Consider the following 25,955-nt stretch of genomic DNA (forward strand, 5'->3'; position numbering starts at 1 on the left):
TAGTAATTCTGACTAGTTTGTCAGTGACCTTCTGGGACTAGGCACGCATGGTTGCCAGTTAGGGAAGCATTGAACAAACCAGATGGGGGCCAACAGAGGGGTCTTTAGCAGGTCGAGTGACATACCTTCCCCCCCCGGCCTTTAGAGTATCCAGCAGACATATTGTCACACACCTTGAGTATGGGATAAATTTGACTCCATATTATTTATTATCAGTTCTTTTTATTTTATAAAAACTTAGATTTGCATTAAAGCCTGTATTAGGCAAAAGTTGCTTTTATGTTTTAAGGTGAAGATTAAAATACTTCCTACCACTAAATAGCTGTAGTGGACTCCTGAACTATTTACTTTTTAATCATTACTCTTGAAATTTCAAAAACACCTCTCTCTCTCTCTTTCTCTCTTTCACATACCCACACCCACACACACACACATACACATGCACACACACACATACACAAACACACACCCCTCTCCCCCAACCCAACCCTCTTTCTGTCCTCCTCCCTCTCAATATGAATTTCCAGTGCGTTGGCTCCACTTGATTACAAAGGAACAGTGCTAACCCTATGAGAGTGCTATGAAATTATAGCTTCATACCCTGTATTAGTAGAATTGGAAATCTGTTTTGCTGCCATTTAACCTTATCCTTCACATTCTCCATCTGGTCTGGTACTTAAAACAAATGGATTCTCAAAGGCACCAACAGATAAGGATAAAATTACACATGCAGACAGGGTCTCCTTATGAGGATGTTAATGTTAAAATGGACGAGAAGGTCTGTTTTTTATCTGATGGATCAGAATATAATTATTCTCTTTCTTTTTCTCAACAGGGAAACTACGTGTCTGCAAGAGCTTATTATGAGAGAGCCTTACAGCTGGTTCCAGACAGCAAACTGCTGCAGGAAAATCTTGCCAAATTGGATCGTCTAGAAAAAAGATTACAAGAAGTTCGAGAAAAGGATCAAATGTAGCAGCATTTGACCAAGTCTCCAAGGGACAGTACTGGTGCCTTTGGAAGAGGAAGAACTGACAGACGGAAGCCTTGCTTACACATCAGTTGGGGCACAACCGATGAAGTTTTCCTCTTACTCGAGTTCAGGGTGGCACATTTTGGGACACTTGCTGGTAACCCTGTGCTGGGGACTTGCATTTCCATGAAAGAAGACAAAGAGAGCAAAGCAAGGGCTGGAAGGGCCTGAAGGAAGGAAAACAGCAGCTACACGTTTGACAGACGTTTGTTTGCTTTAATTCCAGATTTCCATTCATATGTCTGTCTGATTTTCCAACCTGGAAATCTAATTCCATTTCTTAGTGTAGATATTTGTGTCTCAGAAACAGAGGCTTGAAATGCCATGAGTGCATGGCATCTCTTCTTTAGGAGAGGAGCTATTTCAGAGAGGGTAAATCCTCTGGGATAAACCATTGGAGAAATTCTACCAAGAGGTAGCTCATTTAATTCTCCAGAACTAGAAATGAGTATCTAACAGTGTTTGTAAAAACCTTCTGGAATATATGGGGAAAGGGGCTATTGTAAGATAAAGCTAAGTAAGGTTTGTCTAATATCCTTCTGAGGATAGTGCTAGAGCCCTATTGAGAAGTAAATTAAATTCCACTCTGATACAAGCTGTTTTCCCATTGCCTAATATGTCAAAAAGGAAGCTTCTGGAATTGTGTATGAGTATTCTTATTCCTAGGGAAAAATCAAGGGTCTTGCTACCCCTGACTCTTCATGGAAATGTTTTAAATTAATTTTATTACAAGTATTACTAGAGTAGTGGTTCTGCTCTAAGATTTCATAAGTGCTTTTAAAACTCGTAAATGTTTCTGCCTCCAAATATATTGTTATTTTGGTGGAGAAAAAAATAGTATATTCTACATGAGAAATATTAAAGATATTAATTGAGAGAAATGTTCTACTTTATTATCTTAACACTCAGACGTTCTGAGATTATTTTTTGAAAATATATTTAACCACTGAGGAATCTTTATGGTAGATTACAGAAATCTTCATAGACTCTAAATAGATGGACAGCTCTATTGATTTGTCTTCCTAGGCTTAATGAGAATTCTGTGCTTAGAACATGAATGATAGAACCTGCAGTTCCTGGTTCTGTGTTTGTAATTTTGGAGATTTCATGGAGAATGCTCAAAAAATCTAGGAAAAAAATGTCTAAATTCATAACTTTAAAATATATATTTATAGTTAAAAGATAGGGATGGCAAAGTTGAATTTACAATTTGTCTTTTAGTGTTATTTATTCATAACTTATAAAATATTTAATATATACACACTTTTTTCCCTGTACATAGTGGTTTTAATAGCAGTTTTCACAACTGATCATACAAAAATTATAGATCTAAATTACAAGGTAGTTAAGTTTTAACAGCCCCTAAAAAAATTTGTCTTGACTCTTCACTTGCTAAAGCTAAAGAAATTAGGAATCAGCCTTCAGTGTTTGGGAGGTAATATATTTTGAAATTGAAGGAATTGGAATACTGATTCTCATTTGGTTTTCATCATAAACTTAAAAAAAAAACAAAAACCCACTCTGGTCAGTGCTGTTCCTGGCTAAGCCAGGTGTCATACACATGTAGGAGCCTGAAGACACGCGTATGTCACACGCTCAGGCCAGAGCAAGAAGCCTCCTGCTTCTTTTCAACCCCAGTATCAGAGACCACTGCCTCTCTATGTTGTTATTATTATTTTTTTGTCAAGGTAAATCTAGATAAAAGGAGGAAAAACTTCTTTGGAAAGGGATGATGCCAGGAATATTTTAAATGCAAAGGATTACGGAATTTGAATTAGCAAATTCTGTTTGTGTGTATTCTGTTTGTGTATATCAATAATCCAATAATGTATATAGTACCACTCTGCTCTTCTGTTTCTAATAGTCTTTTAATGTTATATATCATAAATGTATCCAAAATTTCATTTAAAATATTTTTATTCCCTCCCAAATTATACTTCTGTAGCCCTAAGGTCAAGAAATGTACTAAAGTATTTATTGTAAAATAACTACTCCATCCCCAAAATGAAAAACATGAAGCCCTAGCTAAAAACAATATCTAGGACTTTAATTACAACTTTTTAGTTTTAGTGTAAAAAAAACTCATACTTAGAAAGTTAACGGAAAAGATAGAGCCCCAAATTTTGAAAAGCAATTACGCCTTACTTGAAGGGCTGCTAAAGATCGGCGAGTACATTTGTTGGAATAATTGAAATGGCTATTTCAGCCTAAAAGTTTCTGAGAGAAAATGGTCACTGGCCTTCAGGAGACTTCTCCTGCCTTCTTTTGGGTGCTTTTCTCTCTTCCTCTGTTCTCTGTCTCTCTATTTCTCTCTGCCCCTCTCTCTCCTGCCCTCTCTCCCTCGCCCCTTCTCTCTCTCCCCCTCCCTCTCTCTGTCTTTCTCACTCTGTCACTCTGTCTCGTTCTTTCTGCACTCACTGGCATCTCTTTGAACATTAAAAGTAAGCCTGTTTGTTGGACCAGATATTTCTGTCCTGAGTTAATACTTTCACTTATATGTGGCCAGTGAAATACTTTCCATAGTTGAGTGGTGCCTATAAGAAAATAAATCACGTATTATTTTTCAGAGATATTAAGTGTATTTTATAACTATTTTTATTTGCTCTTATAACATGAAATAATATGTGGAATTCATCCTTATCAAAACGAAAGTGGAGCGCCCTGGCTACTCATGGAGATGCTTCCAGGTTCCCTTAACAGAAGCATGCTTGGCTGTGAGTTGATAGCCCCTTTCTGAGATGGAATTGCAAAGCCAGCTTTGTGGACGTGCAGTCTCTGTAGACCCTCAGAGTCCTGCACTCAGAAGCACCTTGTGTTTGGTTGAATTCTCTGCTTGAAGTTCTCAGTAATTTTTGAATAATTCCATTTTGCACTGGGTCGTGGGTAGGAGGGAAGGTAGCTGAGAACAAGACAGGAGTTGCTTCAGTCTAGCTGAACACTTGATCTAATGAGCAGAGTTTCATTTGTGACTGTTACCCTGTGCAGCATTGGCTATTTTGTCTCAGCTAACTTAGAGTTCCTTGTGTACATATATTCCCCTCCTACTGCCAGTCTATCTAACCTGTCCTTCTGTCTGACCAGAACCAGTTCTCCTTGCCTTCAAATTCTCCAATAAGTGGCAGTCCTTTCACATGTCCTTCGACATGGAGCCACGAGAATGGCTTTACAAGTTTATGTTAACCTTAAGAATTATTCAGGATTTTAAAACTGATTCAGATGTTTTCAACCTGTTAACGGCATTCGTAAAACATGGTTCAGTGATGTAACGTAAGTGAACTAAACCAAAGATTTAAATACCTTGGAGGAAAAGAAATTTTATTTTAGGGACTCCTGAGATATATCTTTTAGGCCTATTTATTTTGCAGCCCATCAAAAAACAAAGAGGATTATCAGCGCTTTGATTCCAACTCCCCACAGTACTTCACAGCCCCCAGTGTACGAGTCTGACGTGCCTAACACGTGGTACCTCGGTTTGGTGCAGGGTTTTGCAGTGGTTGTGCAACTGCGTTTCAACAGGACTGAGAAAATCCAAACCTTTCCATACAGGGTTTTGTATCGCCTCTATTAAACATTCCAGGCCTCCCGGATTGAAGAGCCGGGTTCAGCTGATAGCTGAGGTCTCACCCCTCACACACAGGTGCTTTGGCCCTGGTGGATTTGAGGATAACCTGCGTGCACACCTTTAGGAATCCCTGGACCCTGGCCACCCAGGTTATGATTCTAATGTGCAGTGAGGCATTTGACCTTTATATTTACAGAATTCTTGGTTCTCAGATGGAGAGGGATTGCTTGCCATTTGCACGTCCCAGACGAGGCACCCGGTATATAAAACTCATATTGTTTATGACTCATAGAAGGGCCCATGACATAGAGCCATGTTCTCTATGCCTCTCTCTTTCTTTAGGTTACACATGTCAGCTTTCGCTAATTATTTCTTAATTGTACTCATTAGAATCAGTTTTTAAAAAAAAACAACAAAAAAACTTTTTCTCTGATTTGTGACGGATTTGCACCTTAGATCAATAAATCCAGAGGGTATTAGTAATAACACTCAAAGCAAATGTAGTTATAGGTGTTCTGTTTATTTTAATTTTTTTCCTGGTTTCTGAATCACATTTACTTTGATTAAATTGTATGTTGGTATCTCCCAATAATAGCAAAACTTAACTATACAAATGGCATCTTTTGGCATTTTAAAAGTAAATACCTGTCAAATCTTGTATTTAGGCTATAATTGAATAGGATGAAAACTTACAATGCCAAAAACTATGGAGAAATATAACTGTTTATGATTATGATTATTCTTGAAGTTTTCAATGTGAAAAATATGTTGAACAGTTCTTCCAAAAATAGCACTTCCTTATTTTTCTTTTGGTAGTCATATAACTTAAAGAGAAGAAATAAAATAACTTCAATCAAAGCTATGGTTTACTGTCAGTAAAATAAAATGTCACAACAGAATCAATATCTATCAATTGGCTCATATAAAAATGTTCCATTTTTATCACCAAGGATCCTTTCCATTAAAACCTTTAGGGCATATAACTTGTAAAATTAGCACCCATCATAATATGCTGTCATTATCAGTTTGTAAGTTTAGATCAGCATTTACCACAAACTGAAAAGAGGTGTCTATGTCCAGAAATCCAGGAGTTTTTTCCCATTCTCAGTGGGGCACGAGGTGCATATTTGTATCACTTTAGACTTTTCCAATGTGCATAATGTCCTTCTGGGGTTGTGTTGCTGGTCCATAGGAGGGGTGACCCAGTCCAAGAACCAGGAGATCTGGATTCTAGTCCTGCTCTGCCACCGAGGTGCCGCCTCACCTGGGACAAGTTATCAGGTGTCTCAGTCATGTTTATTGTTCGTTAAAGGAGTGGTTACTCCTATGGACCTATCCAGCTCTGTGAGTCCCCTGAATCCAAATGCAAAGCCCTCTGCCTCTGAAGAGATAACTGATAAGTGTTGCCCTTCGTTTTAGAAATTCTTAATCATTGCAGCAAAACACATTCACAAACAACCCTAAAAGTGACTGAACTGCCCAAGTACTTTACTATGGCAGAGGTAACTACTCTTATTTTGCAGTCTGTACATATAAAAATTAGCGGTTTTTTTACGTTTCTAAGGAAAAGAGATTTTAAAAAATTTCCTCCAAAGGAACTAAAATATCTGTATTTTAGCCCCATGGCTTGCTTTTACAATGTGGAAATCATTTGACTTGCTGTGACTCACCCATCCCTCCTTTTGTCAGAGGAAAATACTTACATCATGTTCTTGATCAGTTGTATATAAATGTACATTTTTGTTACTTTTGCTGTGCCAGTTAGAAATATATCTCCCATAAAGTATTTCTCCCATTTAAGTCTGATTATGTACACTTTGCCTAGATCTTTCCAAAATAAAATTTATGTAAATGTCTATTTTATATAAAATATGATGAAAATAATTATGTCTTGTTTCAATCTCTCAAGTGCTCCGTGATTAGTACCCACTGAAATCCATGTCACCAGTAGGTGCCTGCTTTAAAAAGAAAAAGAGAGTATCCTTCTTCCTTTCCCCATTCATTCATTGCATTGTTCTGTGTGCTTTATGTCTGCTCTCTTTTTCATATCCCACAACCACTGTTTTCAGTGCTTACCCATTCCAGATCTTTTCCCCTCATCTTACTGAGATGCCTTCACCTCTTTCTTTATGGAGTAAATACAAGGTAGAAAACCCTCAATATCCTGCACTCAGTCATCTACAAACTTAACCTGCACCCAATTCTCCCCTCTCTCCTGTTGCTACAATGAAAGAAGAGGGCCCTCGGCCCTAGATTATCACATCTTGTAGAAATTCATTCCATTCTTTAATCTCTTTCTTCTTCCTTAACTTCTTCCTTTTTCTGGCTCTCATCAATTCTGTTCTATTTTAAAAACACAGATACAGGGCTTCCCTGGTGGCGCAGTGGTTGGGAGTCCGCCTGCTGATGCAGGGGACGCGGGTTCGTGCCCCGGTACGGGAGGATCCCACGTGCCACGGAGCGGCTGGGCCCGTGAGCTGTGGCCGCTGAGCCTGCGCGTCCAGAGCCTGTGGTCCGCAACGGGAGAGGCCACAACAGTGAGAGCCCCGCGTACCGGAAAACACACACACACACACACACACACACACACACAGATACAGGTAGCCACCATCAAGATCACTTGAAAACAATCCTTCCTTTATTCCTTTTCACCTCTAGCTGCTACTGCATCTCTTTATGTCCTTCACAGCCAGACTATTTTGAATAAATTGTCTTCACTCATTCTTTCTACTTGCATCCTTCACATTCTCTCTGCAACCTAGTGAAATCTGTCTCTGCAACAAATATTCAAATCAAGTTGCTGTTTCTAACGTCACTAATAATCACTTTAGTGCTGATTCCTAGGTCTTGTGGGACTTGGGAGAGCGTTCGAGAGTTTAGACCAGTGGTTTAGCGGGAATGGAAAAACATATTTTAAACAAAATATTATTTACCCCATGACTTGCTCATTGTTCATGGGTTAGTCTCCCAACACTCCTAAGTTTACAACTGTGCTTAGAGCTGGGGCTTCCATCAAGAGTCTTGGAAGGCCTCCAATAGCAGATAATTATTTCTCTGCCCTAATGAAGATATATGTTCAAATTCAAGGCAGATTTCCCAATCCAATTTGGGAAAGTCCAGCCCACTCTGCTTGACATCCTTTCCTTTTCTGAAGTGTTCTGCTTTGTTTTGTTTTAAAATAAGAGAACCCTTCCATCTGGACCCTTCAAGGTCACCACAAACCCAACATATTTAAACCATCATCTTACTAGCAAATTTAAATCTAAAACTAATGACCTGGCTTTTGTTATGTATGCAATTCGTATTGAATGGCTCTTTTTCTACTTAATGGAAAGGCATTATTTTGTCAAGCCAGAAAGGGATCAATCTCCTGTATAGAAGGACAAGGTCTCACTTGAGGCTGTGAGTTTGAACTCTGGAAACAAAGGGAGCTGTGATGTAACAGGAAATGAGACAGTGCCCAACCCCATGGAGACTCCCAGGTGTGAAACACACCACAAAGCTGTGTGTGTACCATGTGCACAAGACTGCAAGGGGACAGGGTCTGTAAGCTTCATGAGGTTAGCCATGAACTTGAACATCGTGGGTCCAACATGCACAGCACATGTTCATTTTTTCTTTCCTTCTATTTTATTTTGTAACAGCTTTGTAGTGACTTTAATCTGACCCTCTCTTGCTAAGAAGAAAGAGAGGAGTTTGCGTCCCTTTGGAGGGTCTGAGCTTTTATTGGAGAGTAGTGTGCCCCTGGGGCCACAGATGGTTATGGTAATAATCGTGAGGTCACTACAGTGAAAGCGAAACTCGGAGATGAGAGTGGTGAGGGCCATGGGTCAGACAGCCACCACCTGGAGAGTTCTTTTACAGCACTCAGATGTAGCAGTGTATTTTCAGAAAAGAGCAGCTTACCTTACCAAGTCCCCTCCTGGTGTCCCCTAGACACCCAAGCTTGAAACCCAGGAGTCATCTACTCAGTCAAACTGCCATCCAAGTTGTGACTATTTTAAATAAATACTTAAAATGGTGCTACTCTCAAGAACAATTCAGTCCAACAGAACCATCTGTTGATGATGGCAGTGTTGCATATCTGTGCTGTCCAATATGGTAGCCACTAGGCACAGGTGGCTATTGAGGACTAGAATGTAGCTAGTGCGACTGAGGAACAACATTTTTTTATTTTAGTTAATATTAATTTTAATAACCATACATGGCTAATGTCCACTCTATTGGACAGTGCAACTTAAGAGCTTTTCCGTGTTGTAAGACTTGGGACATAAAAATCACGGAAACCCCTTATAGCTTCATAAGACAAGAAGGCTTGAGATGGTGTGTTTCAAGTTTGGGTGCCAATCACATTCTTGAAGCTTTTTGCCAGAAGCTTCCCAATTCACCTGCTCCCTTCTGCCCCTCTCTGACTGTCAGCTGCCTGTCCCTGGACCTGCATTCCCTCCACCTCGACTGTCTCTGTTTTCCTGTCCTTCTGTCTACCACCTGCCTGTCTCCCTAATTTGTTTACCCTCCTACCTCAAGAAGCTTTTATTTCTATTTTATACAAAAGTGAAATAACTGGGGCTGGGGGACTGGTGTCTAGGTTAGTTAATATATATAAAATGTTCACTTAGCCTTGCCCTCATTTTTTGATAAATTATAAATCAATTACAAATTCTGGCTTTATTCCTCTCCCAATCTCAAGCTAACTCGTTACAAATTACTTATTAGAAAATAATTATTGAAAAAATGCTGACATGATAATCCTGCTACTGGATTCATTTTAATACTCTTAAATGCTGAACCCTACAGTTTTGGTCCATTCCACTGAAGTTGATGATAACACTGCCACTCAGAAAAGGAACGGGGTAGAAACCTGATCTTTCACATCCACCCTCTTTGAAAACTTGGGAGTGTCACGGTCTTCAACAAGCTTCTTAGAAGCAGGGTGGTACCTTTACATACTCACGTTTTCACGAGTCCTCCTTTCAGAGGTCAGCCTTCCTATGTCTTGCATGGGTGCCCAGCTTCCTACCCTGGGCTTGGGCCACACTCCCTGGTTGGGAACAGAATTCACCTGCGCTGAGCATTCTAGGCCACTGATGCCCTTGCTCCTGCATCTGGCCCAGGCTCACCCTCGAGGTCACCTCGCTCCTGTCTCCAGGGGCGGAGGGCGTGGGCGCTATGACACCTGGGCGGCCCGAGAGCGGCCAAGGCTCGGCTGGTCCTGAGGAGGGAAAGCTGTGCGCCCGGCTGCGCGGAAGTTGCGGCCCCTTGGCGCCGCGGGAGGGAGTGAAGAGCGCGTGCGCTTCCCGGAGCGCGAGCCCTGCGGCCGCAGCGCCTCTCCTCGCCGGCGTCTGAGGAAGACCGACGGGTCCCCGCGCGCGGGCGCCATGCGGACGCCGCCTGGGGCTGCTTCGCTGCTGCTCTTGGTGCTCGCGCTCCGCCCCTGGCGGAGCAGAGGTGAGCCTGGCGCTGGGCGCCGCCGAGGCTGCGGGCGGCTGAGCGCCGGCAAGGGGACTTCATTCCTCCCCGGGGCAGAAAGGAGAACAGCCAACTGTGCCCAAGAAGGGCCTGGGCCGGATTTTCTTCTGCAATCCTTTGGATTCTGGAGTTCAAGTTTTTAGGCACATCTGCTAATCATGCTTGTGCTAAGGATTCTCCTCCAGGGAAAGATAACCAAGTAGAAGTAACTTAAAACCTAATACCTCTGTTCCGGAGCAGCATATGTTCTCCAGTATCTTTCATTCCACCTAAATTATGTGATGCTCACCCTCCCAGAGAAAGCCCCGAATCCATCACCAGAGGGAGAGGCCCTCATGCAGTGCCCAGGTCTTTTTTATTAAGGTAGCTCAGGCTGTAAAGGGCAGAGGGAGTGGCGAGGCAAGTTCTAGTCAACGAGTCAGGGGTATCTTGAGAAAAGAAAGGGGATAGCCTGCAGCTGAGTGACACCAGAACATCTGAGCCAGGCCAGGAAAATCCGAACGTGGAAATCAGGATAAAATGAACGCTTACATAAGATGCCGTGTGTGTGTGTGTGTGTGTGTGTGTGTGCGTGTGCGTGTGTGTGTGTGTGTGTGTGATCACACATACGTTCTCCCACACAGGACTGAAGTGCGGAATTCGTGCAGTTGATTTGAAAAGTACGGAAACTATCTTGGAATCGGGGTTCTTCTCTAGAGTTACTAGTTGGGGAAATTCAACAGTTGGTGGACACCCGTGGCAGGTGGGTATAAGAAGGACATTGATTTCTTAATGAGAAAACGGTGAATTATTTCCTTTGTTTCAAATACTACAACTCCAGGTTAACATGTAATTTTTCTCCAGACCCCACTTGACCTCACTGTCAAAGAGTTTATTTCATAGGAAATCTCTTCCTAACCAATTTATATCAGTGTCTTAATGTGACATCATATTAGAAGAGTTGATTTCAAATGTTTCTGAAGGAGATGACATCTGTGTGGAGATGTATGTTAGTTGTGTTCATAACTTTTTTCTTGGGCAGGTCTCCCTGAAATTAGGTAGGCACCACTTCTGTGGAGGAAGCTTGATTCAAGGTGATCTGGTGGTTACAGCAGCACACTGCCTGGCTAGCCTCGATGAGTAAGTTGTGGATTTCCATTACTTATCAAACCTTGATCCATGGCAATAGGATTGGGAGATTCGACACCCTAAATACCATACAAGGTTCAGTCTTAGTCCCTTTCTTAATTTTTCCCTCTGGTCCACCTACCCACTGACCTTCCTGATTCCCAGAAACTTGTGTATATCCCAAGATTTCTTGTGCTTCCTACTCTACTAATCAGAGACCCCAAAGATCCCAGACATCATCTATGATCTGTGGAGTTAGTGGTGGGGTAGGGGTGATGGTTACTTATTTTAATAAAGTATTAACATCAAATGTTGAACAGATGCACTAATGTTCTAATAATCTGAGTTTCAGTAATTAGGAGGGGAAAATACTGTGGAAATAACAGATACTTGACTAGATTAAAAGAGGGTACTAGTAAAAGGAAAAGAAGGACAGTTCTAGGAACAACGTTTCTATCTTGCTTAAAATGGTAGAGCATATATAGACTGGTTTATGTACAAAAGAAGACACAAATATTTTATGCAGAAAGACAATTGACGCTAGGGGAAAGGGTTCACAGAAGGTAAACACTCTGTGATTGAAAACCATGACTTTTTATAGATACCTATAATTTACAGGGAATTATAACAATTGATAATAATCACTAATAAAGATACATCTTCTTTTAAGACTTAGAAATGCTTAAAGGTACATTAATCACTTTCATTTAATTACATGAAACCAAGACTGTCTTTCCTGGGGGAGACAGCTAGACTTATTGAAAGATTTTTGTTTGGTTTTAGGAAGCAAATTAAGTGTCTGACTGTGACTGCTGGGGAGTATAACCTCTTTCAGAAGGATAAGGAGGAACAGAAAATTCCTGTCTCAGAAATTATTATCCATCCTAAATACAACAGACTTGGATGTATGAGTTTTGATATTGCACTGCTATATCTAAAACACAAAGCCAACTTTGGTAAGTAGGGAGTGTTGGAGTACAAAAAAAATATAATGGAGGGCTTCCCTGGTGGCACAGTGGTTGAGAGTCCGCCTGCCGATGCAGGGGGCGTGGGTTCGTGCCCCGGTCTGGGAGGATCCCGCGTGCCGCAGAGCGGCAGGGCCCGTGAGCCATGGGCGCTGGGCCTGCTCATCCGGAGCCTCTGCTCCGCAAGGGGAGAGGCCACAACAGCGAGAGACCAGCGTAAGGTTAACAAGCACTGAACAAAGGTTAATGGTAACAATATTTTAAAGTGGCAATGAAATCAGGCAATAACCATCAATTCCACAGTCAAATGAATATCAGAATGTGACAAGTAATTTATTTAAATAACACCTCCTTAATATCATCTTTCTAAGCTTCTCATTGCCTAGTTGTCTGTTCTAGCTTCCAACAATTAAAATGTGACACAGGAGTCTGAAATTTCTGAGTGAATGCTGGAGACTTGCCATGTCATTGCTAAAATTTGTGTACTTTTATTTTAATATCATTATACAAAGGTATTTTATTATAACCCAGGAAGTTAGAGATGGGAAAACACCATATTAGTTTCATACACTATAATTTGACAGCTTCACTATGACTCATGATTTGAGAAAATTGGATAATTGTTAAATCTGAAGAACTCAGGTAAAGAATATTATGAATACTCTTCAGCCATAAAAAAGAATGAAATCTTGCCATTTGTGACAATGTGGATAGGAACTTGAGGGCATTATCCTGAATGAAATAAAGAAAGGCAAACACTGTGTGATCTCACCTATATGTGGAATTAAAAAAAAAAAAAAAAGGGCTTCCCTGGTGGCGCAGTGGTTGAGAATCTGCCTGCTAATGCAGGGGACACGGGTTCGAGCCCTGGTCTGGGAGGATCCCACATGCCGCGGAGCGGCTGGGCCCGTGAGCCACAACTACTGAGCCTGCGCGTCTGGAGCCTGTGCTCCGCAACAAGAGAGGCCACCATAGTGAGAGGCCCGCGCGCCGCGATGAAGAGTGGCCCCCGCTTGCCACAACTAGAGAAAGCCCTCGCACAGAAACGAAGACCCAACACAGCCAAAAATAAATTAATTAATAAACTACCCCCAACATCTTCTTTAAAAAAAAAAAAAGCTGATAGATACAGAGAACACATTGGTGGTTGCCAGAGGTGGTGAGTGGGCAAAATGGGTGAAGGGAGTCAAAAGTTATAACTTCCAGTTATAAAATAAGTCCTGGAGATAAAAATGTACAGTATGATGATTATAGTTAATGATACTATGTTACATAGTTGAAAGTTGTTAAGAGAGTAGATCTTAAAAGTCCTCATCACAAGGAAAAACATTTTTGTACCTATGTATGGTGATGGATGTTAACTATACTCACTGTTTCACAATACATATAAATAACAAATCATGTCATAAACCTGAAACTAATATAATGTTATATGTCAATTGTACCTCAGTAAAAGTGGGAGAAAAAGTATTGTAAAGAATATCAGATGGTTAATTAATAAAATTATTATATATTTTTAAAATTATGATTTAGAAATTTTCCTAACAAAGTCTGCAAATACAAGGTATAGGTCATGGCACCTACAAACAAATGCATTTCCATAAATACGAATTATATAATGTAAATTATATAGCTTCAAGCTGAGTCTGTACAATATGTCTTGAAATGTCCATGGCTGAGCAAAATAATCAGCTTTTTTTCCTATGTTTTGGAAGATTGTAGACCTCAGGGAACAGTATTATTTGGAGAAAATGGGAAGATTTGTTATCCCCATTCGAAAGAGAGCAACTATTCTCATAATCGGTACGTAACCCTGGTAGGAATGATCCCTGGGTTTTTCCCCCAAATCATGCCATTTTAAGGGGTCATGTTTTGGCAATTTTATCTGGTATCTCAATTACTTTATTTGATTAACATAAAACCCTAAATATTTTATCTGGTACTGGATGACAAATATTTGCTAATTGGTATTTCTGATACCTGTTAGTATGAATCATCAACATTAAGACTGGAGCTTACGAGGGGAATTCCCTGGCAGTCCAGTGGTTAGGACTCCAGGCTTCCACTGCAGGGGGCCCAGGTTCGATCCCTGGTTTAGGAACTAAGGTCCCACAAGCTGCGGGGCACAGCCAAAAAAAAATAAACAAACAAAAAAAGACTGGAACTTAACCTGAATTGATGTATTCAAATATCTAACATTAACAGCAGCTGGTAGTGAGATTGTTTTGGGAATTAGTGGTTCATCCTGTCCCACTTATTTCTGTAATAATTGTAATACTTTGTTCAGTGTTGCCTATAAGAGGGAAAATAGCTCATGATCTATAAGCTTCAGTATCTTAAAAAATTTTTTACCTACCTTGTCCTCTATATGGCTAAGAATATCTTTAAGCTTTAAAAATTAATTTTGCAAATATCTCATTTTCTTAAGTGTTCTACATTCATTTTTAAAATCACATTGAGCATTGAAGGTATTCAAAGGTAGATGAGAGTTCTATGAGTTTATAATCTGGTAGGAGGAAAGAGCTGGACATAAATAACTATACTATAAAACAAGGTGAAATAAGCTTTATAATCCACACTACCAAGATGTGTTGGTACTATTGACAATGGAGAGAATAATTCCTATTGCAGTGATTTGTGAGGTGTGTGTACTGTGGTTGGGAGGGGTAGAGATGCTTCAGTTAAGGGGATGGTATTGAAACCAGACAGTGAAGTATAGTTATGATTTTATTGCTCATGACGTCTTTTGTAGCTCTAACATATAAGAGATTTCTACAGATCATGCCAGGCAGAGGGAATTGTGTATAAGAAATGTCAGGAGGTGAAGAATATCAGGACTGTTTGGACAGTGTGTCCCAGTGCAGCTGGAGAACAATGTTAATGTAAGTAGGAACTGGGGTAGCAGTCGATGATGAAGATAAAAAGGGCTTAATTGTAGAGGACCTTGAATTCCATGTGAAGAAGCTTAGACTTTATGCCATGGGCAATGGGAAGTCAAAATGGTGGTGAGATTATAATTTACAAAATTAATGTAAAATAAATGTAAATATCCATTACAAGTATAGGACAGAAATGATGTGGCTTAATTGCAGCCCATATTTAAAAAGCTTATTAAGAGTCTAAGTTGACTTTCTGTGAGTCAACCTAGTAATAATATAATACCAATAAAGCCTTTGCCGTCTTTGCTTAAACTTTTAGACGAATAGCATCCAGAGTCCTATTCTGTTAGAGTCCTGGGCTGGGGTGTAGGCAGGAGGTCTGAGGTCTCTAGATACAGTCGTTAGAGAGGAACATTGATAGGCTGCAAATTACCTGAGGGACAATGACCAAGATCAAAAGAAATTCAAAACAGTGCCTTGGGAGATGTGGTGGAGGGAACTAGGAATATATTCATTCCAAAGAAGACTTGACAGGAGGAAGGAGCTGTCTGATTTATCTGAAAGCCTACCATAGAAGCAGAATTGGACTTCTGATTAACTGCTGAGCTGAGAACAAGAGCAGAGGGTAAATGTTAGAAGAAGGTAGATTTCAGTACAATGTAAAGGAGTTTCTAATTTGAGAGATTTCTGAGATTTAATGGCCTGCGCAGGAGATAATGAATTTCCTTTATAAGTGGATATTTGAGCAGAAGATGGATGGCTATGCGTGAGATTCTAGAAAGCATTTATCTATTGGATAAGATATACACAGATGACAGACAATTTACCCTCAAAGACAGAGAACTTGTGATTCAATTTAGATGAAGTATTGAAGAGATCTCTGCAAGAAGGACTTTCAAGACAGAGGGTGTTCTTAGTAGTATCAAACATTGCAAAAGTCAAAATGAGTTCAGATAAAATGCGATTGGATATGGTAATTCAAAAGTTAGGAACTGATTCAGTAGAATTTTAAGGTTAGAAGCTATATTCACAATGCATTAAGTGATTGTTGAAGACTTGGTACCTCTTCACCAAATAGTAAAAATTAATTGAGGCCCTAAGATGTGTCAGGCACTATTTTAGGTGCTAGTTATACAGCAGAGAATGAAACAGACAAAAATGTTTTCCTTTGCGGGGCAAGTTGTGGGGTAGAAAGTGGGGATGATACAGATAATATTACATACAGTAGAAGATGGTAAGTGCTGTACAGGAAAATAAAGCAAGAAGGAGGGGTAGAGAGTGCTGGGTTGTGCAATAATTGGGGGAGATGTTCAGGAAGACTGCACTATGAAAATGATATTTGAACAAAGACTTGAATGAAATGAGTGAGGCCATCAAACGATCATCTTGGGAAGGGATATTCCTGGCAGAAAAAAAAAAATTAGCACTTAGCTAGAGCTAAGTGAGAGAGGGCGAAAGTGGTCATGGTTATGAGTGGCCAAACTTATAGAGCATAAGAAGGACTTTGGATTTTACTGTAAGATATAGAGCCACTGGAGGACGTTGAGCAGAGGAGGAACATGATCTGACACACTTTAAAGGATCTCTTTGGCTGTTGTGTTGAAAATAGACCATAGAACAGGCAAGAGCAAGAGCTGAAAGACCAGCTCCTGCAGCAATCCCGGTAAGGATGAAGATAGCTTCGACCAGGTTTGTAACAGTCGAGGTGGTGAGAAGTGGTAGAGCCACAGGATTTGCTAACAACTTGAAAATTTGGGTTTCAAGAGAGAAAGGCTTAAGATTGTGTTGAAGGTTTGTGCCCTACAGGAAGGAAGGAGCTGCTATTGTTTGAGATGAGGAAGACAGTTGAGCAGTGAAGAGAAGGAGGAAGATGGGACAGTGGCTTTGGGTAATAGGGCACTAGGATTAACAGAAATGGGGATTTTGATTTTTGAAGGGTAGGGCTAACTGTTCTTATGGGCAGGAGAGAGAATAAGAGTGATTAGTTAAGAGAAATACATATGTATGTGAAGGAAGTTTCATGAGAACACAACAAATAAAGATTTAGCTTTGGAAAGAAGGAAGATAATTCCTTTCCTGGGAAAGGAACAGAAAATGCCAAGGTAATCTATGGGATATTTGAAGGAATTTGCACTAGATGCTGTCTTAGTAATTGTTAAGCTTTGAACCGCTTCATGTTTAGAGAATGAAGTTAAGATTAAATAGTTAAGATATTAAATAGCTTGTAGGGACTAAAGTAAGAAGTCAACTAAAGGCAATAAGACTTTCAGCTACATTACAACTCAATATCAGCATGAATTTGTACCATATTTCAACACATCGAAAACAGACTGGTTGTTCATTGTTATTTTATGTACCACCAATCAAGAAAACAAAATACCCAAGATTAGGAGATCTCCATATAAAAGTGGGACACCTATACCTTCAGTGTAAGGCTATACAAGGCATAAGCCCACTCATGTGGAAAGTTACATGCCTCAACCTTGGAAATGGATGTAGGGAGGAGTACAAATCTTCCTGAGAATTCGAATCATAAGCTAATATTCATGCAAGTCTGCAGTCTAAAATTTTCACCACTAGTGTAGTCTAAAACACCTCAAGCAGAAAAATTAAGTAGTATGCAGTCAACCCCCAGGTGACTGGCCAAAACTATTACAAATCCTCTCTTGAAACACTCTTTCAATACATTGATTGTAAGACTAACATTGTGAGATCCTTCTAACCGAACTTGAAGACTCCATTGTAAGATCCTTCTGATTTTAGAATGTTCAAATGTGAAAAGACGTGTCTTAGAAATGTAATAAGGCATGGAGCCAATTTACCTACTTAGTGACTCCAGCGTGCTAAGCAAACTTGAATGATGGAAGAAGGGTCTTTTAAATTCCATATGGAGTTAATTAGCCAATGGTAAGGGAGAAAGAGATAATGTGAAAGTGAAGCAGGTAGTTATAGTCTCTCCAAGCCTGTCTTTATTCTGGTAGGTGGTAGCTAGACTGTCAGAAATGGCAGATTCATGGCATTCAGATGGTCTCCTTCCAAGGAAAATATTACATCTTTTAGAGCCTAGAACAGTGCCTGGCATATAATAACTGCTCAATAGCTATTTGAATGAATAAATCAATGATTAATTCTGGTACCCCTCTCTCACTCAGCTTGACAAGACCTCAGAATCCTTTTAATGCAGCAATCACTAACAATAAATCAAGGTTGGCATGTGACCTGAAATCTATTTTCCATCTTTGAGTTAGAGATTTTTGAATTAGAAAATAATATGATGAAAACAGGAGAAAGCAGTGGCCTTTGAAGTCATAAAGCCTAAACTGTATTTCCCATTATATGTGAGATGTGATGACTCTTTCAATATCAATGCCAGTTTTTCTATTTGGAGAAGGGGGAGTAATTTCTCTCCTGCCTACCTCAAAGGGGGGTAATGAATCCCAAGAAGGAAGATGGATACGGAGTGCTTTTCCGACTAAAGTGCTTAGAAAAGTGGGCATCGTCATATTTTAGGCAGCTTATTGCTTTTTAACTCAAAGTGATTAAAAAGTAATTTTAATAATATTTTAGGCAGTCTATTTTTACATCTAGTTCAGGATGATGAGCTTGAATAGAAAAAGCGTAAAGCAAGGAGTTTCTGGTTAAGTAGAAGGTGTTTGGTGAGAATTACAGTGTTTGGTTTTGGAAACTGGGCATAAAAGGGTTGGATAACTCCTACAGTCCTGAGAAGTTATTACTTGAAGGGCAATGGGACAGTTAGCAGGTCTAAGGTTGTTGATAAAGACTATGGAGCTTTAGAAGGAAGCTCGTTCTGACATGTTAGGTTCCAGATAAGATTGCTTTGCACTCACTCACTCACAAACATAGAAAATGAACTATGGTTACCAAAGGAGGGAGAGGGGTGAGGAGGGATAAATTAGGAATTTGTGATTAGCAGATACACACTACTATATGTAAAATAGATAAACAACAAGGACCTACTGTATAGCACGGGGAACTATATTCAATATCTTGGAATGACCTTTAATGGAAAAGAATCTGAAAAATACATATATATATATATGTATGTATGTATAACTGAATTACTTTGCTGTACACCTGAAACATTGTAAATCAACTATACTTCAAAAAAATTAAAAAGTAAATAAATGAACAATTAAAATCATGACAGAGGGTCACTTGTCAATTAAAAAAAACAATTACTTTGAACTCACATACATGTGAGCCATAGAAGACCCTGAGAATGTCTGGCCGATTGGGATTTCTTTTCTTGAGTAAATAGTATGAATTCATGTAGAAAAATAAAGGTAAATGATTGTGTGTTAAATTATGTAAACTACTTTCAAAATGTTTAAACATGTTTCTAAAGATATTTGTAAAAGGTCACAGCTTACCTTCCTGGAAGTTGGATAACATCGCAACTACGGGGATTATGACTTAGGCTGACCTAGGAGGATGTGGCTGCTTTGGGTTAAAATATGCTGCATGGTCAATCCATAATTCATAATCCATAATTCAACTTCTGGGTGAATATTATGAATTTTCAATTAGACTAATAAATTAGAGAGATGAATCTTAGGTTTCTTAAATTCGTAGATCAAAATTCTTGCATTTTATAACTAAATGAAATTTAAAGGGTGGTTTCTGACATTCTCTGATTAATACTGCTCCATCTCTTGGAGAAATGATGGCAATTTGAGCATAAACAAATTATTCTCACATAAAGAATTTCCTTTGCCTTTTACCTTCTAATATCCTGTAAAATTTTAGTATTGAGTTATGAGCTAAACCTCAGATATTAGATCTTATTTGTCACACTTGACTCTGCCATTTATTATACTTTCTTCACTTTCTCCTCTGCAGCTTATGTATCTGGAAAATAATGGTACCAGAAAATAAAATTATCCTAATAAAATTTACAAGCTTAGACATAGAAAATCAAGTTGAATGTGACCATGACTCTGTATCTTTACAATCAATCAGTGGAGTGCTTATTAGTGAGTATGCTACATTTATTTTCATTTGTCATTTTAGAGTATCCAAACAACCAAAGAGGGGCTTTGGGATCTGAAATTAGATTTCTGCACACAGGGAAATTATTTCATCTTGCAAACTGTGCCCTTTTGAAGGGGCCAAGAGTGTGTGTGGTAAGAGTGGAAGCGAAGACCAGCATATTTCCTGAGGTTTATCGATTCCTTTCTCAAGTTTAATAGCAGTATTGAACAAAATTGATCTCACAATTGTCAGAAACTTCCTTTCAAGGCCATGTCAGTTTTTTCCTTCTTACCACAAAAGCGGGTGCACGTTTGCCAAATCTGGTACAGACAGAAAGCATATGGAAGAAAATGTAAACCATTCATAACCTTACCACCTAGAGGTAAATGCTGCTAACATTTTGATGTATATTTATCTATACATATTAACTGTACACACTGAACTCTACATTGTTTTATAATGTTCTTTTTTCTCATGACAATAGGTAATTTCATGTCATTTCATTTCTTTTATTGAATACCTCTTATAAGCTATATAAGCATAACTGATATATTTACTTTAATTGAAATATTATGTGTTAAGCGTGATAGAAGGTCTCTGGAGCTGGCATAGACCTCGGTCTCTAGGTCTCCATATGGCCAATGATTAGTATAAATATCTCTTCAGAAGTATTTGACAGAATTCTATAGTCAAGGTATTGTGCTAAGGGTTATAATATTTATTGACTAAATGACTTCATGCTTCAGGCCTTTTTACCCAGTAATCATTCTTTAAACCAATCATTAAACCAGATATCATACCAAGTACTGAGTGTATATAGAGTAAAAGCAGTCTCTGCCCTACTGAGCTTGCAGTTTGGTGAAGTAAATAAAGGTGTACCACAAAGTAGGAAATGGCATAGAGTAGGATATGTGCTGTGGGGTTCAGAAAAGCTCTCGTTTCCATTGGTTGTCAGGGAATGTCTATGGAGAGCTGGACTTTGAGTTAGACCCTGAAGGATGAGTAGAATTTGGACGTGTGAGATTGGGTATGAGGAAGTAAATGGAGTATAAATTATTGAAGCAGAGTGTAGAATGAATTAAAGGGACTACTGTATACTTTGGTGTATTTAGAACAGAGAGTTCATGGAAGGTAGTATCAGAAAAGCACGTGTCTAAGTTTGTTTCCATCATTTTTCAGTAATCTTATTTCAATTTCTTTTGCTTTTAAGGTAAGGTCTGTGGAAATATATTGCCCTCACCATTGCTGACAGAGACCAATGAGGCCACAGTTACCTTTGTTTCTGATACAGACAACAGTGGCAGCAGCTTTGAGCTTACCTTTACTGCTATACGGAAGAACTCAGAAGCAGGTAGGTATTAAATCAGGCATGCAATTCCCTGCTGTTTTTCTGTGATATGAGGGTGAGGAAGAGGGAATGCCTTTAGCTATTCACCTAGGATTTCCGCAACACTTCCATAGGTTCAGGATGTGGGAGTGGGGCTGTGCTGGTGGTGGAAGGGATGATTCACTCTGCCGGCTATCCTCACCTGTATCCCAGGAATGTAGGGTGTCACTGGTTGATTCATGCTCCAGAGAAACACATTATAAAGGCAAGCAACTAAGGAGACCTTTACTTCATCAAGAAATTAGCTGTGTGTGTTTAGCAGAACTTGCTTCATCAGGACTGTTAAATTGTCTTATGATTAAGATCTTCTATTTGCTTTTCTTTTTTAACTCTAAAAGGGGATCTTTGTATGTAGTTTAAAATGTTTTAACACTTTAAAAGAGACTAAAACAAAAAGTAAGTCTCCTACTCAGCTAACTCCTATCCTACTTCCTGAAATCAAACACTGATAAGTTTCTGGAATATCCATAGAGAGAGATTCTGAGCATTTACAAACATGTATATATTCATATTGCTTGGCAGTGCTTTCTCTACTTAAAAATATCTCAAGGATCTTTCTAGATAAGCCCAGAGGGCTTCTTTACAACAACTGCATTAAATTATACTGTGTGATGTCCCTTAATTTCTTACACCAGTTCCCTATTAACAGACTTCTAGTGAGTTGCCAGTCTTTGCCCATGCCAGCAATGCTGGTATGTTCCTGTGTCACTGTTTTTGGACGATGTGGATGTATATAATTCCCAGAAGTGGACTCACTGGGTCAAAGGGTTTGTGTCTTTAAATCTGGTAGTAATTGCCCTCCAAAGAGGCTGTGTTAGACCTTCGCGGTCTCCTAGGAGTTTCGACTCGCCCAGGAAACAAGAAGAGTCGGAAGCCGATGCAAAACGCAAGAGGTTTATTGAAGGCCGGTGCACCGGGGTTCCTTGGTCCTCACGCAGGAGGTCGAAGAAGGAACCCTTTTGGGCGCGAATATGTCAGTTTTATAGGTTCCCACTTCCCCGTATGTAAATTATAGATTTGGTTGTGTTCTCCTGCTGATTGGTCCCGGCTTAGGCTCGGACCAGAGAGGGAACTTGTCCCTAGCTGCCTGATTGGTCTTTGACAGACACCTTTTTTACATTTTGTTATCTCCCTCCTTCTCGGAAGGGGGCCGGACATCCTGGAAATTCACCCATTATCTAAGAAGCCCCTATTGTCTGGAGAGTTCTTAATCATTAGCTGGAACAATGTCCCTCGAGCCCCACAGCTGCAGCTGTTTACCCTTCTACCAACGGAATATGAGGGTGTGACTGAGAGCCCTTTAATGTATAGAGGGAAACTTTAAAAGTTTGTATCTTCTCTTGGACCACTTCTCTGGTTATGTTTATAATTTATACAGCTGACATTTGAAGACCTTAGTATTGAATTTAACCAAAACGGTACTCATGCTGTTGTGATTTATGGTGATCCAGAAGAGGAACATGGGTTGGGTGGTAACATTCTGTCCTTTAAATTTAATCTGAAAAGTATGAGACAAAGCAGAGTAGTTGGAGCATTGGCTGGCTTCCTTGGATACCATGAGGTAGAGTGGGGATATGAATTTCTTATACTGGGAACTCATGATGCCATAAAACTTTAGCTTTAAAATCTATCACTTCAACTGAGTTACCAGTAAAGTTTTTTTTGTTTGTTTTTTTTTTTTGCGGTACGCGGGCCTCTCCCCGTTGTGGCCTCTCCCGTTGCAGAGCACAGGCTCTGGACGCGCAGGCTCAGCGGCCATGGCTCACGGGCCCAGCCGCTCCGCAGCACGTGGGATCCTCCCGGACCGGGGCACGAACCCGTGTCCCCCTCATCGGCAGGCGGACTCTCAACCACTGTGCCACCAGGGAAGCCCCACCAGTAAAGTTTTTAATAGAAACATGCAAAATTTGAAGAATGTTTTAGAATATTTGGAAGGTGAAAAGGAGGTCCCAGGGAAAAAAGAAAATGTTAACACAGTAAAATTTTAGCAGCGATTTAAGGTAAAATTTTAAACTTTTTTTTTCTGTATTAATCCCTTCAATTGCTGATATATTCATTTTTATGTCCAAGAAAAGTAACCAGAAAAAAATTATTCAAAAATTATTCAAAGCTATAATTTCTACGTGAGCCCTAAAAGTTAAATTTTGAACTAAATCTTCAAATATACTTTCAGCTTTGACCTACCAATTTACTGTGTATGAAAAATTATCCTTCTGGCCATGTTGCCACATCCTTAACACCTACTATGTGTCCCTCAGCTAGGTGTAGTGTGGGTTGGAGACCAGGAATATAGATAATTTTGGAATGTTTATTTGGATAGTCAGAGCAGGTGAAGGGAGCCCAATTCCCGGATGCAACAGATCGGGACCCATATAAAGTGGGGTTTACGTGTTACCTATCACATAAAGTGTAGCCATGCTCTGTTTGGAAGGACGAATACCAAGTTTGGGATTTTCTTTTTTTTTTTTTTTTTTTTTTTTTTTGCTGTACACGGGCCTCTCACTGCTGCGGCCTCTCCCGTTGCGGAGCACAGGCTCAGCGGCCATGGCTCACAGGCCCAGCTGCTCCGCTGCATGTGGGATCTTCCCGGACCGGGACACGAACCCACATCCCCTGCATCAGCAGGCAGACTCTCAACCACTGCGCCACCAGGGAAGCCCCTGGGATTTTCTTTAATTCACCTCTTCTCATTGTCTGTAAATTAACAGTCAACTGAGGTTTCTATGCATACTAAAAGTCAGATATTCTTGCCCTATCTATAGAGTTTTTCCTGCGAGATAAAATTATAGTACATTGTTATCTTGAAACTAGTGTTTGATTCCCACGTGAAATGGAAGGGTACAAAGCAAAGTTGGAGAAAACAAAACTTTTTGGAAGAAAATTAATTGGATGATGTTTTACCTCTGTTTTCTGATTTTTAATTTTTTGTAACTATAAAGCAAAGTTCCCTAAAACTTTTACAGCCAAGCTTTGTGAAATCTTGAATGCTACTCGGGTATTCAGTCCTGGTGATATGATGGTGATTCATTTTAAAAGTGATGGTGAAAAGAATTTCCAACGCTTCAAGGCTAGATTCAGCGTTTTACCCTTAGGTGAGTATAAACACTTGTATGATTGTGATATTTTGCTTATGGAAATGGTTATAGGGAAGATAATTTAACCATGTTTACCTAAATTTAGGGTGCTTGAATCACCTAGGTAGCAAAATTAAAATGCAGATTCCTGGGCCCACCCCCAAAGATTTTGATTCTGTAGATGTGGAATGGGGCCCTGGAACCTGTGCTTTAAAAAGTACTTCAGATGATGCCAGAAACTATGTCCACTAGATGATCAAAAAAGATTCCAAGCACCTTATATGAAAAGGAGATAATTCAGATTTGAGAGTGTAACTCAGAAATGAGATTGGCTCTGTTTTGGGATATTTGAGGGCTTTGAAGGATTAGTATGATTCTAGTCATTCTAGAAAATAAAGTAGCCTTTACTCAGACAAAAGGAATATCATATGCAAAGACCCTAATGTGAAAGAGAATGGATGTTGTACAGAAAACTACAAATACCTCAATTTTGTTGCAGTTTTGGAGGGAATGATAAAAAAGGCGAGAGTTAGATCATGATGGACACAGGATATTAAATGTTAAGTACCACAGTGACAGCATATCTATTTAACATTTATTGATTACTCACCCTGTACCAGGTATGGACTAAGCATTTCACATGTATTATTACATTTATTCCTCAGTACAAACCTAAGAGGTTTGTATACTGTTCCCCTTTTCACAGATGAGGGAACAGAGGCTTAGGAGTTCAATAACTTTCCCCAAGGTGCATAGCTGGCACAAGGTGGAGCCAGAATTCAAACCTTAGTGGTGATGTAGAAGATGGCATTAGAGGTCAGGGGTGAGCTCACTCACAAGGAGAGTAGTGAGGACATCATGGTAAGAATTTATTCTGACATTGCTTGATTAGTTATGTTGTGGGGAAGGAGATATATGAAGAAGAAAAATTCCAGCATGATTTCCAGGATTCTAACTTGAGTGGCTGCATGGATTGTGGAGTCATTAAATGATACAGAGAAACATAACAAGACCATCTTGACTGTTAAAATCAATTGATTCCATTTGAGATATGTGGATTTTTATGAGCTTGTGGGAGATTCAGATGGAGGTATCCAGCAGTCCTAGAATTAGTCCTAGATCTAGCAGTCCTAGATCCAGAATTCAGGAAGGAGATTTAGATCGAAGATGGACATTTGGAAGTCATATATATGTGAATGAATAAAAATAGGGCTATGAACAGTACTTTCGTGGAATATCTTTCAGAATGAAGAATAGGATCCTGAAATAAAGACTGAGATTGGGAAAAGATGACCATAGATATATTTTTTAAAAACCAGGAGAGTAATTTCATGGAGCCAAGGAAGGAAGAAATGCTTAAAATGGTACAACAGGGATATTATGAGATATATGACCAAATCACATGTATGGGATCTGACATAACATTTGAAAGATAGTAGTAGTTAGATCAACTTAAGAGCAGTTCTATGATTGACCATGTAAGCAAG

General features: G+C 39.6%; 2 protein-coding genes across 2 annotated transcripts in view; both read left to right on the forward strand.

The window, feature by feature from the left end:
- Positions 1-2,341, forward strand: part of TMTC1 (transmembrane O-mannosyltransferase targeting cadherins 1) — a 259,841-nt gene extending 257,500 nt beyond the window's left edge. Inside the window, exon 20 of the mRNA XM_027129326.1 lies at positions 836-2,341. Within this exon, the coding sequence (XP_026985127.1) occupies positions 836-976 (141 nt within the window). The 3' untranslated portion in view covers positions 977-2,341. The remainder of the gene's footprint in view (positions 1-835) is intronic.
- A 7,632-nt stretch (positions 2,342-9,973) lies between these two features.
- Positions 9,974-25,955, forward strand: part of OVCH1 (ovochymase 1) — a 48,964-nt gene continuing 32,982 nt past the window's right edge. Inside the window, exons 1-10 of the mRNA XM_027129226.1 lie at positions 9,974-10,043; positions 10,688-10,806; positions 11,086-11,183; positions 11,955-12,127; positions 13,852-13,939; positions 19,876-20,009; positions 21,218-21,358; positions 21,469-21,599; positions 22,773-22,863; positions 24,358-24,486. Coding sequence (XP_026985027.1) covers positions 9,974-10,043; positions 10,688-10,806; positions 11,086-11,183; positions 11,955-12,127; positions 13,852-13,939; positions 19,876-20,009; positions 21,218-21,358; positions 21,469-21,599; positions 22,773-22,863; positions 24,358-24,486 — 1,174 coding nt within the window. The remainder of the gene's footprint in view (positions 10,044-10,687; positions 10,807-11,085; positions 11,184-11,954; positions 12,128-13,851; positions 13,940-19,875; positions 20,010-21,217; positions 21,359-21,468; positions 21,600-22,772; positions 22,864-24,357; positions 24,487-25,955) is intronic.

Source organism: Aethalodelphis obliquidens, unplaced genomic scaffold (genome assembly GCF_003676395.1).
Source record: "Aethalodelphis obliquidens isolate GAN/ISIS:26980383/991018 unplaced genomic scaffold, ASM367639v1 scaffold36, whole genome shotgun sequence".
Taxonomy (NCBI): Eukaryota; Metazoa; Chordata; class Mammalia; order Artiodactyla; family Delphinidae; genus Aethalodelphis; species Aethalodelphis obliquidens.